The sequence below is a fragment of the Cetorhinus maximus genome, chromosome 24 (assembly GCF_964194155.1).
Source record: "Cetorhinus maximus chromosome 24, sCetMax3.hap1.1, whole genome shotgun sequence".
Lineage (NCBI taxonomy): Eukaryota > Metazoa > Chordata > Chondrichthyes > Lamniformes > Cetorhinidae > Cetorhinus > Cetorhinus maximus.
Window position 1 is genome coordinate 37,868,285 of NC_135902.1, and position 24,494 is coordinate 37,892,778.

Here is a 24,494-nt window from a genome sequence, read left to right on the forward strand (position 1 = left end):
CCAGTTTTCTCCTTTTCTGTCTCATGTGTGCTAACTAATGCACTCTGGTACCTCAATCGAGTGTCCATTCTGCGTATGGGGCCTGAGATAGTGCCTGTAGGTACCAGAGCTAAATTCAATACTTTCTTCGCCAAAGCGTCCACATTCACACAAAAAAAAGATTTGGAGACAAGAGCCCTTGCTGATACCCTCTAACTGAGGACACTGAGGTTACTCTTACTGACTCACTGGCTGAGATCAGCTAGCACAGTACAGACTAGTGGGCATTCCGGTCTTCACAAAATCTAATATTTCTGAAGATAAGGGCTTGAACTTTATTTAACAAGCTGCCAATAAACATTTGGGTTTCAAAGGACATACAAGCTGTTTTCATCTGTTTTTATGCTTCAGTACTAAATATAAACCTATATATTTTGGGTCAGTTCAGAGGAAGGGTGCAGTTTCCACATTATTACACTGCTGAATTCACCTCTGTTATTTTATGCTGAGAAGGGTGGGGGGAGCTAGCCTTAGATAAGGAACAGGTGTTTGTTGAATTCCTCAAGAGAATCCCAGATTAGAAATACAACAAAACTGTGACTTGTGCCAACCTTTCACTGGAATTCAGGCTGAACATTCTTTCCCATCTTTTTCTGAATAGCCTGGCAGTTTTTTTTTGTCGCTAACTGTTTAAAGTGGCAAAGGTCATACTGAGGATTTGCAAAGCATCCACTGGAGTTTACAAACCATTCATCACCGGGCTGGTTAGAATTCCAGTTGTCCTAAAAGATCAGGATCTGTACACTTGGGAACAGAAATGTATTTGCCCCAAAGGGGTGCCTGCAATTTACAGTACCTTCGCAGATTTGGAAACATTATGCCAGGAGCACTGTGTACACTCCACAAATGGAAAAAGCGGTGAGATGCTGGATGTCAGCTTTATTAATGAGTTTTTCCTCAATCCTCTTCCATTCATCTAAATGGCTCCTGCTGCTGCTGGCAGGTTGCAAAGGGGGTGAAGCACGCTGGGTTTCTCCAGAAGTTTGGCACCAGGGTGTTGTCAAGTGACTCATTTGATAATTGAATATTTGAGTATTTACTGAAATGACCAAACAGATGTTCTGATGGATTAAACCGTTGCAAAAATGCAAGTTAAACAAATATTTAAGAATTACAGCAGATTGCGAGTGTATATATTTGTAATTAAGGAATCAGCTAAAAAGGGTTGAGTATTTTGTATGGGCTGCAAGAATCTCTGCCTGGTCCTGTTTTTCAATCCGTAATCACCTAAAACCCAGTCAGCATGGATTTTAAAAATCAAAACCATTTTCCTTCCACAATGATCATGTTGACCCATGTTTTGAATGTTCACTTGTTAAGTAAACATCCTTTAGTGCATATCATATGTTTTACCATGTTTAAAATTACAATTACACATAACCATAAGTGTATAACAGGCTGCTGGACCTCTGCTGTTTCAGAAATGTGCCCAAATACATCAGCTAGCTAATAAATAGTCACACATTTCGGGAATTATTCCACAGCAATCACTATCAGCCTTGGCTTAGTAGTCGTGCTCTTGCCCCTGAGTCAGGAGATTGTGAGTTCAAGCCCCACTCCAGTTCAGTGCTGAGTGAGTGCTGCTCTGCCACAGGTGTTGCCTTTTGGATGAGGCATGAAATCAAGGCCCCATCTGCCCTCTCAGGTGGACGTAAAAGCAAATGCAATATTCTGAAGAAGGACAGAGGAGTTCTCCGCTGTGGCAGTGGTGCGTTACAGTTCACTTAGGGATTACGAGTTGCTGTGGCAACACATATTTTTTACATTTAAGTTGTAGTCTGGAGCTATGGATAGTGATGATAGAGGCCCCAACATTCTTTCCATCACATGGCTGACCAGGAATCTCTCCCGCTCTTACCACCTGCCATTGGAATGTGTTGAAAGGATTTGCAGACTGATACTCAACCTGTTTGTTTGCGTTATGAACACACCTTCTGTAGCCCTCAAGTCCTGGGATGGGACTCAAACCCAGAGTGCCCACTGCCCCACAAGTCCTCCCGTTCCTATTGTACTAGCCAATATTTATCAGTCAACCAGCATCAATAATGAAGATTATCTGTTCCTTATCTCGCAAACTGATTGCTGCCTTTCCTACACTGCAAGAGTGTAAAAGAATGGGAACTCCGAAAGTAGAAGGAAAAGGTTAAAGGGGACAACCTAAGGCCTGGTGGAAGAAGCAGGCTGGAGGAAGTTCTGGAAGTTACAAAAAGTGGCGAGAAAATGAGAGGGCTAAGGAGAGAATTCCTGAGTGCATGGGTAGGATGGAACCTCTGTTACTGATGATGGAGAGTACGGACACAGGATTGGAGAGACTGCAGGGTATACTGGAGTTATAGGAAGAATTAAAGAGAAGGAAGAGGATTTTGAAGTAATTATGCTGGAGTATGAACAAATAAGAGTCACGATGATAAGAGTGATGGATGATTGCCCCATGGCTTAGGATTGGATGCTGGGTACAGAATTCTGAATGAGTTGGCATTTGCGGTAGAACTGGGGATCTGACAAAGAGAAGATTGGTGAAATTAAACCTCAAAGTGATGAAGATGCGGATGAGGCTTTCATTGCAAGGAAGGGCAGCGAGACAAGGGTGTGGGTAGCAATCTTTCAGAGATACTAGTGGCAACAAATTAGGATTTGAAACTGAGCTCAGGGTCAAATAAGATGCAGAAGTTATATACTGTATGTTCAGTCTAAGCAGGCAGCCAGGGAAGGAGATGGAACTCAAGCAAAACCTATCTGATGGGAGCCAAACAGGAGAACTTACTGGTGTTGAGCTAAAGAAAGTTTTGGTTCATTCAGGGCTTGATGTCAGATGGACAAAGAGCGCAATGATGGTCATCCAATCAAGGGTGGAAATGAAGAGGTACAGTTCAGAATTATTGAAGTGGGTTTGGAAGCTGACCTATTTACAGAGGCTGTTGCCAAGGGGCAGTATGTATAAATAAAGGCAAGGTGGTGACCAAAGATAAACTCTTCAGACACTTCATGGCAACCGTGTGGGCATGGAAGTCTGCAATGTACAGGAATCTGCAAGTTTGGCTTCAGTTCACCTGGACTAGAGAGTTATATAAACCACCCCACCCTGATTACTATTCAGTCAGACATCAGGTGAGAACCCAATGGTGGGATAGTCTTCCAACACTCATTATGTAATCACGCACAAGTAGAGTGGTAACTTGGATCAGTTACTGGAGGACAGCAGTCACCCATTGAACTGCACCCAGGCATAAATCAGCATCTAGGAGACAGGAAAAGAATGTGGGAAGAAAAGTTAAATTTGGGCGATAAGATGAAGAACCGGGGATTAGAAAACTATAGCGGTTAACTTGGGGAGAAAAGGCAATAACAATTACAGTTACAATGTGTAGAGTTTACTAAGTATCAGTAAGATTTAGAGATCTACAATTCTTTAACAGTATCTAGCTGCGAGTTAACCATTCACCAGTGAATTGACCAGCCATCTGGGCATCATATTGTTTGAAGCTGTAGATGGCTTCAGTCAGGTCTGCTGTAGCAACACAAAAACAGAATTACCTGGAAAAACTCAGCAGGTCTGGCAGCATCGGTGGAGAAGAAATCAGTTAACGTTTCGAGTCTTCACGACCCGAAGGGTCATGAAGACTCGAAACGTTAACTGATTTCTTCTCCACCGATGCTGCCAGACCTGCTGAGTTTTTCCAGGTAATTCTGTTTTTGTTTTGGATTTCCAGCATCCGCAGTAGCTTTTAGCTTTTTGTTTTTATCTCTGCTGTAGCAACCTTGGTTGAGAAGGCAATGGGTGAGCTTCAAAAATAAGGTGTTTTCTGCTGATCAGCACAATTTCAGCCAAATCTGAACCTGAAGCAGACATGGGACTTTATTCCTTATTTTTCTCTCTTCTCATTTGATAGAGAAGGGACAGACAGTTGTCTCTGTTGAAATCTCTGACAGCTCCGAGAAGCAGAGTGCATTTCCTCCCTAGGGAGTTGAACTAATATGAAAAGAGACAATCTGTACGGCACAGATAGAGAGGGGCAGCCCAGAGCACTGTCAAAATGCTGCCGGAAAATTCCCACAGGGCCACTCCGGGGGGGAACGTTGTGGATTTTTTTTTATCATTCATATCACGCTGTTGTGTTTGACAAGGACTAATGAACACTGACACTGGGAGGTTATGCAATATTTATACAGAGACATGGCAACACATTGGACCGACCCTGTAGGCCAGTTATGGATCCTTCACACTATTTCCATTAACCCTTGAGTAACTGTAATCTCTCAGCAACAGCTCGGTGTCCCGATGGGAGAGGTAGGAATTTGACCTAACGTGCGACGGAATCCAAATTCTAGCTTTAGGAGTGTACTTTATTCCCTGCAATGTAATCTTGCCGAAAGTTATTGGTAGTGTTGAATAGGGTGGGTGGACATTCGAAAGGATTGTAACTTTTTCGAGTTATCAACAGTCACAGAATGTAACTCTTTCGAGTACATTCACAGTTCTTGGTTTCCGGGAGTGGGACATGAACCCACAACCCTCTGATTCAAAGGCGAGGGTATAGCACTGAGGAATGGGGACAGGGCTGTATACGCTGCTGTGAAGTCCCTCGAGGTGGGTTGTACAACACATGAAGAGGAGGCAGCCTGTGTTTCCACAAAACGGAGGAAGGAGAATCCGTTTCAGCATCGTGCCTTGTATCTAGATATGTGAAAGAAACTATCAGAATTCATACCAATCATTGGCTTATTTGACCAGGCCTTCACTCTGCCTATCCAAGTGGGCTCAATCCCGAATTCAAAAGTGAAAGGACATCTTTTAAGAGTCGTATCTAAATGCCCTGTCACCCTGGGCCCTCACCTGACATCTCCTTTCCTCCAGTACCTGAGCCCCAGTGGAGGATGTGACTGTGACTGGGTCGGTCGTGGTGCTGGGTGGGGGAGAGGCTTTGTTTAATCGAATCATCACAGTGACAGGGAAAGGTCAGCCTGCGGAATAAATGCGTGACACAGGCCGTCAGTTTGTCAATATCCACCCAGCCCACTGATCAATCCGTGCCCGTTAAGTAATTTGTGGGCGCTGCAACAGCAAGATTTATAACATTTTAATTAGACATCGATCAGGCGCAACTTATCAGGACGTTTGATTACTTGGATTTTATGAATAGTCCCTGGCAAAGGGGGTTTCTATTTTCTAAAGCTTGGAGGAGCCACAATGGTCAGGGGATGAGATTGAGTGATTGTGTGGGAGAAACAAACAAAGGGGGGGTGGGAGAGAGAGACAGGGAATGTGACTGAACAAGAGTCAGTTAACTGTACGATTTTATTCCCACTGCAGCCAGGATGCAGCTATATAAATAGAAACAAGCCTGCTGTGTGGGTCGATGTCATGTTCACTTGGTTCACAGACACAAGTCCCACGTCTGCTACTCAGTCTGGCTTCACCAGGTAGTGAGTCAGTCAATCACCTTTTTGACAAGGCAGTTAGACCGGGCATCATGTGGGAGCAAAGCACCTCCCAGTGTAGCAGGGCCATTTAAATTGCCCTGTTTTAATTGGACAGCGAAGCCAAGTGAACTTCTGTGACGAACCCGATTCGCAAAGAATTCCAAACCCTGGATCATTCTGTCCACGCCACCGATGGTCCGTGTGTCAATCCTGTCCAGTTGCTGCCACATCAGGATTCAGAGCCGACACCACTCGCCTGAATCCGTTAAAATAAATAAAGGAAACTTGCCGTCAGTGGATCAATATCAGGGAATCAAATCCTAAAGCTCCTAGTTGAGAGTGGGATTGGAACTCTGCTGGTAGAGTTGAGTGACCCACCTCAAGGAAATGCTGGTGGGGCTAACGTCCTATTGAATCCTACCCCATCGCTGTGTAATCAGAGAGCAGAATCCAAGTACAGCTTCCCGAGCGATTTGGGCAAAAATGCTTGTAGCCCATGATCGCCGGTTTGGGCTTAAATACCTTATCTCAGATAGGGCTGCGAGAGAGACACTCCCTCACGCCTTCTCCTCCTTCCCAGAAACATGATAGGGTCCCCCTTGTCCTCACTTATCACCCCACCAGCCTCCGCATTCAAAGGATCATCCTCCGCCATTTCCGCCAACTCCAGCATGATGCCACCACCAAACACATCTTCCCTTCACCCCCCCTGGCGGCATTCCGTAGGGATCGTTCCCTCCGGGACACCCTGGTCCACTCCTCCATCACCCCCTACTCCTCAACCCCGACCTATGGCACCTCCCCATGCCCACGCAGAAGATGCAACACCTGCCCCTTCACTTCCTCTCTCCTCACCGTCCAAGGGCCCAAACACTCCTTTCAAGTGAAGCAGCATTTCACTTGCATTTCCCCTAACTTAGTCTACTGCATTCGTTGCTCCCAATGCGGTCTCCTCTACATTGGAGAGACCAAACACAAACTGGGCGACCGCTTTGCGGAACACCTGCGGTCTGTCCGCAAGAAAGACCCAAACCTCCCTGTCGCTTGCCATTTTAACACTCCACCCTGTTCTCTTGCCCACATGTCTGTCCTTGGCTTGCTGCATTGTTCCAGTGAAGCCCAACGCAAACTGGAGGAACAGCACCTCATCTTCCGACTAGGCACTTTACAGCCTTCCGGCCTGAATATTGCATTCAACAACTTTAGATCTTAAACTGCCCCCCACCCATCCCCCCCACCCCTCCCCCCATCCTCACCCCGTTTCTCCCCCCTCCGTTTTTTTCCCAATAATTTATATAGATTCTTCTTTTCCCACCTATTTCCATTATTTTTAAATCTAAAACTAAAACTTTGTTAGTCTTTCCACCCCACCCCCACTAGAGCTGTACCTTGAGTGTCCTGTCTTCCATTCTTAATTAGCACCTTTCTTAGACAATATCACCACCTTCAACACCTCTTTGATCCTTTTGTCTGTAACATCTTTTGATTATCTGCTCCTATCACTGCTTGCTTATCTCCACAATCACCACACCCTCAACTTCTCTCTCTCCCCCCACCCCCCCACCTTAAACCAGCTTATATTTCATCTTTCTCCTAACTATGCTTCAGTTCTGCAGAAGGGTCATGAAGACTCGAAACGTTGACTGATTTCTTCTCCACCGATGCTGCCAGACCTGCTGAGTTTTTCCAGGTAATTCTGGTTTTGTTTTGGATTTCCAGCATCCGCAGTAGCTTTTAGCTTTTTGTTTTTACCATTGACCTAAGCGTCTTCAGGTTCAATTGCGGAAAAATGAGCATGATTCCCGCTTTTGATTACTAACTACATCCTCTGATGAAACAGGTGTTACAATTGAGGTTTGTAAGATTGTTTTGATTTGGGGCTGTGTCTTAAATTTAAGGTAAAATGAAGGGGGGTCTTGTGACCTGTTCTGAAGTCTGCCTGACAGCAAGCCTGGTTGGTTTGATTGCTAGAGATCAAAGGGAGGCCAAATTGTATTACTGGCAAGAGGTTGCAGGGTATTTACACTTGGAGACAACAATGGCAGCAGCCTGGGTACTCACAGTTTATAGACTGAGAGTCCCCAAAGTCGCAACAAAGTGTTGAGTTCGGGTTGTAAACAGTTTCCCTTGAAGCTGTGCATTTACTTCCAAGATAAAAGAGAATTATAGTGTCAAGGCTAGTTCATCAGCATTTATGCCTGGATACAAGGTCCATATGACTCACATTGCCATGGCGATGGGATTTGAGAGGAGAAGGATTTCTAAGTTATCCCTCTCACAGATAAGGTTAGTCTGCCAGGATCCAGGAGAGGGAGAGCAGATAAAGGCAGCAAGATGCTGTAGTTCACCGTGCAGGGATACAGGTGGGTGCTCACCGTGGATTGGAAAGACCAAATGCAAGGGGAGTTAAAACGAGGCTGGAAGATTTGCCTAGCTTTAACTATAAGGAAAAGTCTCCAGGAAAATTCATGCCTTAAAAGAAAGTTCCGGAGTTAAAAGTTTCCAGGCTGGGAAAGGAAAAGATCGGAAGTAAACCCTTGGAAGCTAAGAATCATTTTGGACTGATTCTGGGAGAATTGAATGTCTACTTAAAGGGCAGTGCAATGTATACCTGTGAAGTGTGTTTTTTTGGCTGTGCTAAAATTAAAAAGGGAAAAGTTCCACACTGTGGTTTAAAGTATAAGTTGCCTACAAAAATGGTGTTTAGATATTAGTGCTATTAGTCTGGTGCCACAGTAAAAGTCTTAAAATGTGAAATCTTGCTGTGTTTTTAAAAAGTTATTGGTCTCTTTGGTGATCATGACTGTGATGTTATCTGCAGCTAAATGGCATTCCAATAGCACAGATGAAGATTAGCTCACTAATCAAAAAGCACAATACCGTGGATGCTGGAAATCTGAAATAAAAACAGAAAATGCTGGAAATACTCATTAGGTCAGGTACCACCTGTGGAAAGAGTCAGAGTTAATGTTTCAGGTTGAAGACCTTCCATCAGAACTGGGAAAAGTTAGACATGTAAAAGGTTTGGAGCAAGCGGTATGTGGGGCAAGGACAAAAGGAAGGTCTGTAATAGGGTGGAAGGCAGGAGAGATTGAATGACAGAGGAGTTAGTCCTCTAGGGCCAATGAGAATGGAGATGGTGCAAGAAAAGAAACAAAAATAGCAAAAGATGAGCCTAACCCAAGTGTTCTGCTGTCTGAAAGCAAAAGGAAGAGAAAAAAAAGTGAAACATGCACAGAAAAGGAATCAAAATGGGGGACAAGAGTTTATGTCCTGAAATTGTTGAACTCAGTGTTGATTCCAGAAGGCTGTAAAGTGCCTAACTGAAAGATGCCGTGCTGTTCCTCAAACTTACGCTGAGCTTCACTGGAACAGTGCAGCAGGCCGAGGACAGAAATGTCAGCATGAGAGCAAGGCGGAGCAGAATCACAGAATTTTAATGGCACAGAAGGAGGCCATTTGGCCCATCGTGTCTGCACCAGTTCTCCAAATGAGCATTATTGACCGAGTGCCATTGTTCTGCCCCATACCACCAGCCATCAGAAGCTTGAGGTCACACTTGCAGACTGAACGGGGACAGCTTCAGAAAAGAGCAAAGCAGTGCTTCCTCAGAGGCATCCAGGTGACTAGATACAGGACTGCCCAGGTCCAGAGGAAACTAAGGACAGGAAGCTCCTGGGAGCCCAGGTATTACAGCTGACCCTCGATCAATGTCCAGATCGAACCTGATGGGCAGGATCCCTACTTCACTGGTGATTGAATAAGCCAAAGTCCATTTATGTACACGGGAATCTGGAATTTGTGTGCTGCGCCATTGGGATGACATCCCACAGTTCCATCCATTTTCTGTGAAAATTACAAACAGATGGCTATGCTGAGGGGCCAATTTTGATTAATGAGCTGGCCAACTACTAAAAAGAAACTGAGAGCATGTTTGAACAAAGGCACAGCACCACCTACTGACACTCAGTGCCATTACACAAGCAGCAGAGAGAAAAAAAATCGATCAGCAAGGTTTCTAAAGGAGTCCATCCATTACATTAATCTGTTTGCATAATAGCTGCAGTGCAATTTGATTCCTAGACTTGAAGCACTGATATGGAGTGGTTAGTGTTACCCGAAACTGCTTAATCACAATCCAACCTGTGGAATAGAGACACACGATTTGCCATACTAGTACAATAAGCTGGATACTGCATAGTATTGCACAGTATTTAATAGTTTATTTCTGAAAAAGCGTGTAATTCAAATTCTTATTTATTTTAAAATAAAATTATTAACGCTTTGAGACTTTTCTATGAATTTCCCTGACAAATGAGATCCTCTAATTAAGCACAGACCAGGAATCACCACTCACAGGGTCTCCTGAGTCTGTACTCCTTAGTATCATACCAGGTGGGGCATTTAAAACATGAAGGCTTGCAACTTTTATCAGAGCTTGCAGCTTTTCCCTTACATTTCTTCCTCTCCTGAAGCTGCTGATCGAGACAGTTTTGCATTGGCGCCAGATGCCCTCTGCTACCTCATGCAAGTGGCCATTCCCCTCAGTTGTAAACCTTGACAGTGAGCATTGGCAGATTCTTCAAGCCACGTTGTCCAGATTGTCTCCCCTAATTCCTGCTCAATCTCTAACCTCCCCTTTCTTGCCCAAGGTCCTCGAGTATATCATCAGCACCCAGCCGTGTGTTCATCTCTTTATTTGAATGCCATCGGCCTCTGTTCTGCCCTGGCCAAAGCACCAAGGCCACACTAGTCAAAGTTGCCAGGTATCTTCTGTGACTGCAACAATGGCAATTTACCCCTCCTTGACTTCTCTGCTACACTCGACATGGTTCAGCATGCCATCCTCCTCCAGCACTTCACTTCAGTGGAAGCGCTCTTGCTTGGTTTACCCTGTTAGCTGTCCCAATGCAGCCAGCACATCTCCAGGATCGGCATCTCCAAAGTCCTGCAAGGTCGCATAGAAAAACAAGTTGTTGTGGTCGCAGTCAAAGTTAATCCTGTTTTCAAAAACATGTTTTCTGACAGCTGATTGTTGGATAGTGACCAGGAGCTATAAGACCTGTTGAGTTACCATTCCCTTGCCCAGGGATAATGAAGCCAACAGTAGCATCGCTGCTCGCACTCTAACAAGAGAATAAATAACTCAGGAGTTAAATCTACGACCTGCAGATCAATGTGGTTGAGCTAAATATAATGCCTTTACCAACTGACCAAAAAAGGACAGCTTTTAATAACAAACCTGCTAGTAATTTTTGGTCCAATGTCTAATTGCCTCCATCATTTTTCAAGACAGACTGTTGTGGATTTGTGTCCCAGAGGCAAATTTTAAGCCCGAGGTCTAAGATTTATCTCTGGCATTGCTTCATGAAGTTCAAAAAAGTATCACATTAAAAACTTTATTAAACTAAAATATTCATGTGCTTTTTAAATGAAATATATATTTTCCTCCCTTTCAGCTTTGAATAGAATCGACCAACTGGACATATCCAAAGGCGGCCAGTTAGCAGAGGACAGGTCAGGGACCCAGGCAGGTCAGATCTCTATTTTGACCACAACTAAACAAAACAACGTGGACCCAGATGAACGAGCTTATTCGTTGGATCCATAAATACATAATTGGCCCTAGAAAATTTTCTTCTTTACTTTTTATTTTATTTTAATTGCTTCAGCTTACCCAGTATTCAAGAAACTAGGCAGGTGGATGAATGAATCCAGCGTCCAATGCTGGGCAGGTGGATCAATAGCTCACAAATGCAATGCTGGACCAGCAGATCAATGCCCTAGCCCACAGCCACAAAGGCAGTGGGGGTAATTTCTCCAAGGGCTTTTCCAGTGCCTCTCAGAAAGTCATATATTTTCAGGTGAATGTTATTTTCCTTGACTAAGCTTTCATTATAAGAGAACGAAAGAACACAATAAATAACAGGAAATGGAGCATGTTGCAAATAAAGCTGGAAAGACAGAGAACCCCTAGGTTACACCTACCAGTATCCTTCAGAGACTTAATTCTATGAAACCTACCGGCCCCAATTTGTTTAATTATATCCACACATTTACGCAGAACAGCAGTTTTGTAAATTACATATATACGTATTAATATTTAAAGATTCACATTAGATGAGTATACCCAAGAACCAAACACCTTATTTTGAGGATATGAAAGAATTTGCTGACCAGACCCTTCTCTTGAGATCACGCATGGACACAATTGATTCGCACAACTGCACCAGCTCAGAAAGTGCTAGCTCTATTGTGGCAATTAATCTCCCTCCTTTGTACACAGTTAGACAACTATTGCGCTTGCATTTAAGGAAAGGTTGGACAGGTTGGGCGTCTATCTATTGGAATTTAGAAGAATTGAGAGGTGATCTTTTTGGAACATTTAAGATCTGAGGGAGCTTGACAGGGTGGATGCTGAGAGGATTTTTCCCCTTGTGCGTGAGACTAGAACTAGGGAACAGAGTTTAAAATAAGACAGAGATTAGGAGAATATTTTTCTCTCAGAGCATAATCCATCTGTGGAATTCTCTTCCCCAGAGAGCAGTGGAGACAGGGTCACTGAATATTTTTAAGGCCGAGTTAGGTAGATTCTTGGTTGATAAGGGAGTCAAAGGGTAGAAAGGAAAGTAGAGTTGAGGCCGCAATCAGATCAGCCATGTTCTTATCAAATGGCAGAGTAGGCTCAAGGGGCTGAATGGCCTACTCCAACTCCTAATTTATCTGTTCGTATTTGTAGAGCATTCCCCACTTAGGACATCTCAGATCATTTCACAAGAGTGGTGGACTACACTTAGGAAGTGAGGAAAATTGGGGGGAAGAGATAAAGTCCTAAGACACAGTTTACAAGGAGGCCCTTGAAGATAAGGCGAGAGTTAGCAAAGTGGTATTGGACAAAATTCAAGAGGGAAGAGACACAGTGACTGAAAGCTTTCTCTGCTGATTACAGATTTCCATACCACTGCAGGATTTCTCGTGCCCTTCATTACATGGGACTTTATGAATTGTTTCACTACAGTTTAGACCACACTGTCAAAAGGAAAATTACTCACTTTACCTTTGGTTTTTCTCAGTCTTTCAACAATCACCACTCGAACCTGAATTCCCTATGATTTTTTTCTCAGCTGCATACTTAAACCAAATAGTTTGTCTGCCGCCCCTTATGATTCAATGCTTAAAATGCTTTTCTCATAAGTGAACCCAGTCCGTGATCAGCGATTGATAAAACAAAGCTGGGATCTCATGAAACACAGTGTCAGACTACCGCCATTTCTTTTTCAGGTGAAGCCAGTGCTTCAGAAACATATGTGAGCTCTTACATGATGAATTCGGAGCGATGGCTTTTATACATTCCGGCGAGAGGAAAATGCTTCAACTTGCATCCGATCTGCGCTCGAGGTTAGTTAGCAAGAGCCACATTTTGCAACTACTTTCGCTGCTTGTAGGTTACTGCTGGACAAGCACCATTAACAATCCGCATTAAATCTCAATGCTGTCAATTCATTCAAAGGACTGTTTGAAAATGCATCTCACGTTTTACTCACCATAATTAAAGGCAAGAGATTGGTTATCACAGGATGCTTACAGGTAAGGGAGGCCATTTGGCCCTTCTTAAATTTCCATCCATATTCTAGTCTTTCCACCACTACAGTTAATTGTTTTTTAAGCGTTTCGAGATTTTGCCTCAACTATGCTATTTGGAATAAAAACAAAAAACTATGCTATTTGGAAGTTCATTCCAAATGTTGATCACTCTGCGTGAAGAATAATTCTGGGTATGAGCCTTAAGACAGTCTTTTATTGGTTGAAACCTGCATCCTTTCATTCAATTTCCAGTTTAATTCATGGCTTTCCACATTAGTATCCTGTATAACTCTGAAAGGTCACCTTTCAGACATCTCTTTCCAGCATGAATCGTCTTGTTCTCGTCTCTTATCTCAGACCCATGGCTAGGGAGCAGCCTCTGCACTGCTGCAGTGCATCAATGCGCCTCTTGTTTCTTGGCACAGTACTCAAGGTGCAGTCTGGCCAGAGGACTACAAAATTTGGTCACCTTTTCCTACAACTTCATATGGATCCACTCAGAAACAGACATTTTAATTGCCTCCAAGATCGCAATGCTTGGGCAGTAGATCACACAATAGGTGGGTAAGTGTAAAACATTGTGGCGTTTGTCATCCTGTGGATTGTAGACACCGCAGCTATGGTGGAGGGAGTGGGTGTTTAAGCTGGTGATGGAATGCGGACCATTATGCTGGATAGTGTTGCTAAAGCTGCACTCATCCAGGCAAGTGGAGATTGTTTCATCTCATTGCTAACTTGTTGGTGGTGGAAAGCCTTTGCAGAGTCGGGATATGAGCCACTCATAACAAAATCACAGAATTTTACAGCACAGAGGGAGGGCATTTGGCCCATCGTCTTTGCACAAGCACTCTGAATGAGCAATTCACTTAGTGCCCATTCTCCCGCCTTCTCCCCATAACCATGAACATTCTTCCTTTTCAATAACAATCTATTTCCCTTTTGAATGCCTCGACTGAACGTGCCTCTACCACACTTTCAGGCAGTGCATTCCAGACCTTAACCACTCACTGTGAAGTTTTTTTCTCATTGCTTTTGCTTCGTTTGCAAATTAGTTTAAATCTGTGCCCCCTCGTTCTCAATCCTTTCACAAGTGGGAACAGTTTCTCCCTATCTATTTGGCCCAGGCCCCTCATGATTTTGAATACTTCTATCAAATCCTCTTTCAGCCTTCTTTTCTCCAAGGAAGACTTCTCCAGTCTATCTTCATAACGGAAGTTCCTCATACCTGGAACCATTCTGCATCTTTTCTGCACTCTCTCCAATGCCTTCACATCTTTCCTAAAGTGCAGCGACAGGATTGGACGCTCCAGCTGAGGCCAAACCAGTCTTCTATACAAGTTTAACATAACCTTCTTGCTCCTGTACTCTATGCCCCTATTAATAAAGAATACAGTACCCTAGGCTTTATTAACCACCCTCTCAACTTGTCCTGCCAGCTTCAATGACTTATGCACATATACATCCAGGTCCCCACCCAGTGCGGAGGGAGTCGGGGAGGGAGGGGGACCTCCTCCTAAGCTTCCTTCTGAGCCTGGACAATTTGGCCATCAACAGGTCCAGGCAGCGGCAGTCAATGTTCTGAAGAAGAGTCATACAGACTCAATACGTTAACTCCGTCTTTCTCTCCACAGATGCTGTCAGACCTGCTGAGTCTTTCCAGCACTTTTTGTTTTTGTTTGGGCAGTCAAGGGGCTTGTCCTGCCTGTCTGTCTGTCTGCCCCTCTACCGTGGCAATGTTCGCGGCCGGACGGCCCTGGAGAGGTAGCACGCGGTGTCCGCCGGTACACTAGAGGCCTTCCGCGATCGGTGGGCTGGGGGGTGCATCATCACCCCCGGAAATGGCATTTTGGTTTGATTTTGTAAGTTTTTGTTTTAGCTACAGTGGCCCCACCAGGGGCCGTCACCCCCTCTGATTTATCGATTTTTAAGTTTGATTTATTGATTTTTGTTTCTCAAAAAAGTACACCCAGTTCCCTCTGCTCCTGCGCTCCCTTGAGTTATACCCTTTAAATATTGTCAGTCCTTGTTCTTCCTATCAAAATGAAACACTTCACATTTCCCTGCATTGAACGTCACCTGACACCAGTCCACCCATTTCACTAACTTATCTACGTCCTTATGAAATTCTACACTATCCCCCTCACAGTTCACAATACTTTCAAGTTTCGTATCATCTGCAAGTTTTGAAATTGTGCCCTGTACACCGAATACCCAGTTATTGACCTGCTCTGGTAGCCACAATATTTATGTGGCTGGTCCAGTTGGATTTCTGGTTCATAGCAACTCCCAGAAGGCAGGGGATTTAGTGATGCTAATACTGTTGAATGTCAAAGGGAAGTGGTTGGACTCTCTCTTGTTGGAGATGGTCATTTTCTGACACTTTTATGGTGCAAATGCTACTTGCCACTCATCAGCCCAAGCCTGAAATTATCCAAGTCTTGCTGCATGCAGGCAGACAGCTTCATTATCTGAGGGAATGTAATTAAAGCATAACACTCTGGAACCATCAGTGAAGAGCTCCACTTGTAAATTTGTATCGTGCACCATTCCTTCATAATTTTTTCCTCTCTAATTTTCTTCCCTCTTGCTCTTCTGAAGATGTCAACTTCCTCAATGAAGGTAGTTCAACAAGCATTAGTCCTAATGGGCACTGTTCACACGTCCCAACAGTGAGTATCAGTTGCTGAAAACAGACCCGTCATCAATTAAAATCCAAATCTGTCCTTTTCAGCAAATCAGCAATCAGGAAAAAGAACATGATCAAATTTTCCTCATCCCTAAACATTAGGGCACTGAGACCAACTGTTGTACCTCAACCCCCCGTGTGGCTCAACCACCACAATGCAGTCTCAGGATCAATAATGGAGCCTTCATTATCTAAATGACTCTTGGATAGTGAATTTACCTCCAGTTTTTCCAACACTTTATAATGCTTTACGCTAACGTTTTCTATAAAAAAAACATAACTTATGAATACCAAACAGCAACTTATTTCCAAACAATTTTATTTCAAGCTTTTCAGTTCTATAATTTTTTTTTTAAATTACATTTCTGTATCACTCTCATTTGATAAAACTAGCTTCCCACTTGAACCCATCACATGCCTGGGATCACACTGCCAGGCACATTTTACCACCGTGGAATGCTGGGTTATGCAAGTCCTTGTTTAGCAATGAGGCTCATGCAAATGGTACAAAGGCTGCAAACTATCGCAGAAAAATATCAGCCCACAGACTCTAACCTGTCCTGGTCCACAATTCTTATGACCATCATTGCCATTCCCTTAGGTTTATATAGAGCTCCGTCACAACATTTAAATGTCTCAAGGTGTTTACCGTAATGAATTATTTTTGGAGTGCAGTGATTCTGCTTCTTCAGACCAGTCCAGATATTTGCATTCCCCAAGGTGGCTGCTATTATGTTTTATGTAATAACTGAGTGTCAGCTTGGCACAAAGGTAACGTTCTGGTCTCGAAGTCAGGAGATCATGGGTTCAAGGCCCAAAGCGGAATTGGAGCACATCGTCCAGGCTGCCAGTTCAATGGGGTACTGAGGGAGCACTGCACAGTCAGAGATGACATCTTTTGGAAATCAAAGCCCCATTTGCCTGTTTAAGTAGACATAAACGATCCCATGGCACTGCTCAAAGAGGAGGCACCTCTCCTGACATCCTGGCCAATGTGTCTCTCAACCAACACCTACTAAGCTGGTCAAAGGGAATCATTTATTTCACTGCTGTTTGTGGAACCTTGCTATGCACAAATTGGCTGCCAAGTTTGTCTACAAAATAACAGCAACTACACTTCAGAAGTAATTCACTGGCTGCGAAGTTCTTTGAGATCTCCTGAGAATGAGAGAGGAGCTACATTAATGACAATTCTTTCTTCATGACACATGGCAAATGGAAGAAATATCAGAAGATCAGCATTCAACAAGTTAGCAATTTAAAACTGACACAAAACATAAAAGTCCCCTCTCATTAGATGTGGACTGCTAAAAAAAATAAGTGGAAAACAAGCTCAGCATTATCTGGAGATTGTGGCACTTTGAACAATTCCATTTGTTACACAATAACTAGATCAGTGTTCCTCAGTTGCACGTACAGTTGTAGAATTTTGGCCACGGTGTCACTCATGTTCATTTCCGCCCCAACACACAATTGGTCACGCAGTGAATGCACCTCTTTGAGAAGGGCCTGAAATAAAACAAGGTCGAAATAAAGAAATTATCATCTGAAGATTACAAGAGAAATTTCTTGTATTTTCGGTAAAACAAACTGCATTCACATCCAAGATGTTATTCTAGGCAGTCTGGAGAGAGAGTGCTTCAGCAGTGGACTCTCGAGCTGAGCTGCTTCACATTCGCAAAGTTAGGAAAATCGGTCAAACTGTACAATAAAAGCAAAATACTGAATTGCTCAACTGATTCCTGGGACGATGGGGTTATCTTATGAGGAAAGACTGGACAGGTTGTGCCTGTATCCACTGGAACCTAGAAGATTGAGAGGTGATCTTATTGAAACGTTTAAGATCCTGAGGGGGCTTGACAGGGTGGATCCAGAAAGGTTGTTTCCCCTTATGAGATAGACTAGATATGGGCACAGTTTAAATACAAGGGTGCTCCCTTTTAAGACAGAGATGAGGAAAAATGTTTTCTCTCAGAGGGTCATTAAACTGTGGAATTCTCTTCCCTGGAGAGCAATGGAAGCAGGATCACTGAATATTTTTAAGGCTGAGTTAGACTGTTGATTGAAAAGTGAGTCATAGGGCAGAATTTTTCCGTCAGCGAGCTAGGGGCGGGGCCCACTCGCTGACGCGAAAATGACGCGGGATAACGTTGGGGGGAACCCCCGATGTCATCCCGCCCCATTTAAATATTCAGGAAGGTGGGGGCACAGCAAAATCAGCTGTCCACCCATCGACCTGTCAATGGCCAATTGAGGCCATTGACAGGATAATTAAGCCAATTAAAGGTCCTTTAATTGGTGGGATGAGGTTTCATGTCTGTTTTTAAAAACTTTATGTGATATTTATTAACATGTCCCATCTCGTGTGACATTGTCACATGAGGGGGACATGTTAATAATTTTTTTATTTTTCTATTTTTGAAGTTTATAAAACTTTCAGCGCTCTCCCTGAGGCAGCACTTAGTCCCAGGGAGATGTGCGCTCTTTCATGCGCATGCACGCACTCTGACAGTTGGGGAATCCCTCTGCCCCCCCCACCCAACAAACCACAGGAAGTGCATAACGCTTCCCGTTGGGTAGCCCAATGAGTGGGCCTTAATTGGCCCGCCCACTCAAAATGGCGGCGGGGCCCGTTTTGGTGGCGGCGATCGGCTGCCCGGCCGAGCTGGTGGGGCCCGCCCGCCCATCAAGGGCAAAATTCTGCCCAAAGAGTATAGGGTGTAGACAGGAAAGCAGAGTTGAGGCCACAATTAGATCAGCTATGATCTTATGAAATGGCAAAGCAGGCCTGAGGGGCTGAATGGCCTACTTCTGCTCCTAATTCGTACGTTCGTATGTAAGTACCGTGAATGCTGGAAGTCGGAAAATACTTAATAAGTCTGGCAGCATCTGTGGAGCGAGAGGCAGAGTTAATGTTTTGAGTTAAATGTGTTCTGAAGAAGAGTTATGTTTGACTCGAAACATTAACCCTGTTTTTCTTGCCACAGATCCTGCCAGACCCGCTGAATATTTCCAGCATTTTCTGCTCTTAGGTCAAACTGTATATCTGGATCACGGAGCTTAGGAAGGTAAAAGTGGAATTGAGCTTGACTAAGTAAAACAAATCCTATATTTATTGTTTTAGGAATTTCAAACTTAACTGCATTTTTGTTGGGATGGGAATTCTGTTCATGGAACTCAATCTGCCTCCCAGTAACCAAAAAAAAGAGGAATTTAAAAAACTTAGCATGTATTTATTCTTGGAATAGAAGAACAGTATATAATTCCCATCTTTAGTTGCCTTGAAAGCATTTACAGTCTTCAACTTAGTGTGGGACTGGAATCACAGAACAGCTAGGCTGCTGTATTCTTTTGGTCCTTGGGAGTTTTTCTATGAATGCAAAATGGACAGATTTGTGCATTCTTTTACTGCCAGCAGAGGACTCTAGCATGCCAGATAAACTCTCCATCAAAAGAGTCATTACTTCAGCAGGCATTTTTTTTCTAAGTTGACTGTTAATATTTAGGTTGTTTCAGAGAACATCAGAATGAGGGAGGGGTTGGTGGGGGGCAGGGGACCGTGTGGGGAAATGGTAGATGCACATTAATCTTGGGGTTTGTGTTTTTCAATTACATGATCACAAGCACAGTCTGCCTTCCCAACATCTGTCCAGCACCTTAACTCAGACTCTGCAGTATTCCCAAGTTTGCTTCACACTCCCCTTACCTCTGCATTGTGTACCAGCTGTCTGAGACACTGTACTCGAAGGCCAGGCAGTGAGTCACCACTGGGAGAACTCTGCTCCAAAAGCATCTGTTCAGCGTAAAAGAAACACACGTACAATTAATCAATTTGAGAGGACTAGTAAAATGACGTTTGCTATGAAGCTCTTAAGCGTGTATTTTAATGAGCACTGCCTACATTGTATGTCCCTCTCATTTCATTATTTTTTATAAACAGTGACTGTTTGAATAAGAAATGTCAATAATCAAGGGAGGCAGTGGCATAGTGGTATTGTGACTGGACTATAATCCAGAGTCTCAGGGTAATTCCCTGTGGACTCAGGTTCCAATCCCACCACAGCAGATGGTAAAATTTGAATGCAATAAAAATCTGGGCTGTCTAATGATGACCATTCTCGACAATTAAACAACCCATTCTCGACTGTCGTAAAAACCCATCTGATTCACTAGTGCCTAAGGAAATCTGTCGTCCTTACCTAGTCAGTGCTTCCTCTCAGTGATGTCCAACATGGAGAAGTACTGATTCATCTGCGTGGTGATCAGCAGGAGGTTTCCTTGCCCATGTTTGACCTGATGCCATGAGGCTTCATGGGGTCTGGAGTCAATGTGTGGCAATACTACCATTCTAAGTGGGATAGATTTCGAACAGATCTCGATCAAGATTTTGCAACCATGAGGCGCTGTGGGCCATCAGCTGCTGAATTGTACTCAGCCACAATCTGTAACCTCATGTTCCGGCATATCCCCAACTCTACCATTACCACCAAGCCAGGGGATCAGCCCTGGTTCAACAAAGAGTACAGGAGGGCATGCTAGGAGCAGCACCAGGCGTACCTAAAAATGAGATGTCAACCTGGTGAAGCTACAACACAGGACTACTTGTGTGCCAAACAGCATAAGCAGCAAGTAATAGACAGAGCTAAGTGATTCCACAACCAACAGATCAGTCCTGCCACATCCAGTCGTGAATGGCGATGGACAATTAAACAACTCACTGGGGAGGAGGCTCTGCAAATATCCCCATCCTCAATGATGGGGGAGCCCAGCACATCAGTGCAAAAGATAAAACCGAAGCATTTGCAACAACCGGCCTGTCCACCATCTACAAGGAGCGGAGGATCCATCTCGGCCTCTTCTGGATACAGATCACAGATCCCAGTCTTCAGCCAATTCGACTCACTCCACATGATATCAAGAAATGACGGAAGGCACTGGATATTGTAAAGGCTATGGGCCCTGACAATATTCCAGCAATAATACTGAAGGCTTGTTCTCCAGAACTTACTGTGCCCCTAGCCAAGCTGTTTCAGTACAGCTACAACACTGGCATCTACCTGGCACTGTGGAAAATTGCCCAGGTATGTCCTCTACACAAAAAGCAGGTCAAATCCAACCCGACCAATTACCGGCCTATCAGTCTACTCTCGATCATCAATAAAGTGATGGAAGGGGTCATCAACAGTGCTATCAAGCAGCACTTGCTTAGCAATAACCTATTCACTGAAGCTCAGTTTGGATATCGCCAGGGCCACTCAGCTCCTGACCTCATTGCAATCTTGGTTCAAACTTGGATAAAAGAGCTGAACTTCAGAGGTGAGGCGAGAGTGACTGCCCTTGACATCAAGGCTGCATTTGACCAAGTGTGGCATCAAGGAGCCCTAGCAAAACTGAGTCAATGGGAATCAGGGGGAAAATTCTTTGCTGGTTGGAGTCATACCTAGCACAAAGGAAAATGGTTATGGCTATTGGAGTTCAATCATCTCAGTTCTAGAACGTCACTGCAGGAGTTCTTCAGGGTAGTGTCCTAGGCCCAAACATCTTCAACTGCTGCCTCAATGACCTTCCTTCCATCATAAAGGTCAGAAGTAGAGATATTCGCTGATGATTACACAATGTTCAGCACCATTTGCAACTCCTCAGATACTGAAGCAGTCTATGTGCAAATGCAGCAAGACTTGGACAATATCCAGGCTTGGGCTTTCAAGTGGCAATTATGATTCGTGACACACAAGTGCCAAACAATGACCATCGCCAACAAGAGAGCATCTAACCATCGCCCCTTGACATTCAATGGCATTAGCATTGCTAAATTCCCCACTATCAACATCCTGGGGGTTACCATTGACCAGAAACTGAACTGGACTAGCCATATAAATACCATGGCTACAAGAGCAGGTCAGAAGCTAGGAATCCTGCGGCGAGTAACTCACCTCCTGACGCCCCAAAGCCTGTCCACCATCTACAAGGCACAAGTCAGGAGTGTGATGGAATACTCTCCACTTGCCTGGATGAGCATAGCTCCAACTACATTGAAGAAACATGATACCATTCAGGACAAAGCTTGATTGCCACTCCATTCACAAACATTCATTCCCTCCATCACCGACACACAGTGCCAGTGGTGTGTACCATCTACAAGATGCACTGCAGGAACTCACCAAGGCTCATTAGATAGCACCTTCCAAACCCATAATCACTACCATCTAGAAGGACAAGGGATGGGAACACCTGGAAGTTCCCCTCCAAGTCACTCACCATGCTGACTTAGAAATATATCGCCGTTCCTTCACTGTCGCTGGGTCAAAGTCCTGGAGCTCCTTCCATAACAGCACTGTGGGTGTACCTACACTACATGGACTGCAGTGGTTCAAGGAGGCAGCTCACCACCACCTTCTCAAGGGCAACTAGGGATGGGTAATAAATGCTGGTCCATCCAGCGAAGACTACATCCCACGAATGAATAAAAAAAATTACTCCACAAAGAATTAATTTAACTTGTAAAGATTAAGGATTTGTACATGCCAGTGATTTGAGCTGTATTTTCTCCTGTTAAAGAAAAGCTGTGCTGTTACTCCTTCTGTCCTCTTTCACCCTCTGTACTTCCCTCTCCAGGTGCCCTAAAAGTAAACCAATTATCAACCAAGGAGAAACCCAGACAAGCTGCAGTGAATGGCTAACTTTCAAGGAGGGGGTGGTGAGAGGGGGTGGCCTTGTGCAGCCACTCCTCCTAATCTTTCCACCCTTCCTACACAGAAGTAGCTGAGCTCTATTTGCCTTCATTTCCTTTTCTCCCCCCCACCACCATCCCACTGCGGAGATAATTAACTTGCCAAGTCAGGAAGCGGTGAGGATCCATGTTGGAATACGGAATGAAGACAGCCTACTTTGTATTTTCCCACTAACATTGTGCTTCAGCATCACTTTGCCTTGCTTTCTACAGCTGTAATATCAGGCTTTGCGAATTAGGGTATTAGAGCGTTGGATTTCAATGGGCCGAATGCTTTTTCTCAACCCTAACTCCACCTCTCACCACCCAGAGACTTTATGTAACAGAAAAAAATCTTTTCATTACCTATCTAGTAACAGTGGAAATCAAAGTCAAAAGACCAATGATTCAATCACCTATCCTCTTGCCTGTTAAGAGAGGTAGCACATTCCCAATCTTGAAGGGAAATCTTTCATTCTTACCAGCATAAAAGTGCTTAACACAAAATCCACTCTTCTCAGATTTTGCCCCTAATAAAGTATTTTTGTGGGGTCCCATGGCTCCAGAACAGCTAGCTTGAAGTATTGGTCCCATTACTCTTCCCTACAGATCTTACAAAGCAGCATCTCCATACAAGAGGAAACTTGACTTTATTCAAAAACTTCAAACAAAATTCTGTCTAATCTATTATATCACTGCATAAAACTGAGGAGTACTTTGAACTGCAAGGGGCTCTCCCTGGACTCTCTTTTCACTTTTGAGTGTCTTTTCAATGATTGACTAGCCATGCAGACTGACAACAGGTCAAAGTGAAACAATTTTTGCACCAAACACAGAGATCAAAACTAAACTGGTTTTATCAGCTCCATTTAACAGGGCTGCTGTCCGGTGGTAACAAGGAGAAAATACACAACCATCAAACTGATTCTGATGAACAGCTTCACCAATTGATGGGAAAAAATACCAGACCAAGAGCCAGCACAGTCATAATAGGCCAAATGGTCTCTTTTGTGCTGCAGGATTCTATGAGTAACAACAGATGATCAGTTCAGAGCTCAGTCAAAGTTCCACTGAAGCACAATATGCATGACTGGATAATGTATTGCACTGCAGCAGGGATCAGCCTGGGTGACTGCATGGACTATTAAAGACTGCATAATGTACGGCAGCAAGTGTGGGGATAGCTCTGTGCTGGGGCAGACTGTCAATATCCTACCTGGACACGCCGTGCAATTGCCTGATGCAAGAAACAAAACATAGTGAGCGAGGAACACTCCATCACAATTTCCACTGTACTGAGTGGTCCATCAACAGAGAAATCGGCAACAACAACCTGTAGGGAAAGGAGTAAAAGAAAAATGCAATGTATTTGGAGTGGCAGTGTCACTCTGTTAGATCTAAATGCGACTAATGTGAGGGATATCACCGATTAGTCATTAAATACTGCCGCTGAAATTAAACAAACAAACACTACACATTCTGTACATTGAACAATATCTCAATTGAACTCTATAGAAATTATTCCAAAAACTGAGAGCTCCCCACCCACCGTTCATCACATGTTGCTGCTGCCCTCTCCTGTCTCTCATTGTATAAGCCTTTTAATAATGGGCAGGACATGTAATCCCATCAGTAACTGACTGATGTTCATCTACAAGGCCGAGCATTAACCATTCACCTGCTTTGTGAGTATCCGGACACTGCTGCCGTCTGGGGCAGTGCAGTGCACAAACGGCAGAGGCTTCGTCCTTACTGTCGCCACCTGGGGATTGGCAGACAGCAGCCACTGAAGGACATCAGATCCATTCTCCTCAGCATTTCCTGTGGTGGGGGTGCAAAAAAAGTGAACACAACAACTCATTGAAAAAGCTCAGAAAGGGCCACTTTGAAGTCACCCAATGCAAAAAATGTTAGTGCAGTCAATCATGAGGAAAAGAAGTCACAGAAATTTACAGGACAGAAGGAGGGCATTTGGCTCTGACTGATCAACAAGAAGCCATCCAGCCTTATCCCAATTTCCAGCTCTTGGCCTGTGGCCTTGTAGATTACAGCACT

At 44.0% G+C, this 24,494-nt stretch overlaps 1 protein-coding gene across 2 annotated transcripts in view; it reads right to left on the minus strand.

Annotated features, from left to right (window-relative positions):
* Positions 1-16,032: 16,032 nt before the first annotated feature.
* The window catches only part of faap100 (FA core complex associated protein 100), a 29,615-nt gene continuing 21,153 nt past the window's right edge, over positions 16,033-24,494 (minus strand). For both annotated transcript variants that reach the window (XM_078571023.1, XM_078571024.1), the window contains 4 exons: positions 24,118-24,260; positions 23,656-23,772; positions 19,437-19,523; positions 16,033-17,239 (listed from right to left, as the gene is read on the minus strand). In XM_078571023.1, coding sequence (XP_078427149.1) covers positions 17,108-17,239; positions 19,437-19,523; positions 23,656-23,772; positions 24,118-24,260 — 479 coding nt within the window. In that variant the 3' untranslated portion in view covers positions 16,033-17,107. The remainder of the gene's footprint in view (positions 17,240-19,436; positions 19,524-23,655; positions 23,773-24,117; positions 24,261-24,494) is intronic.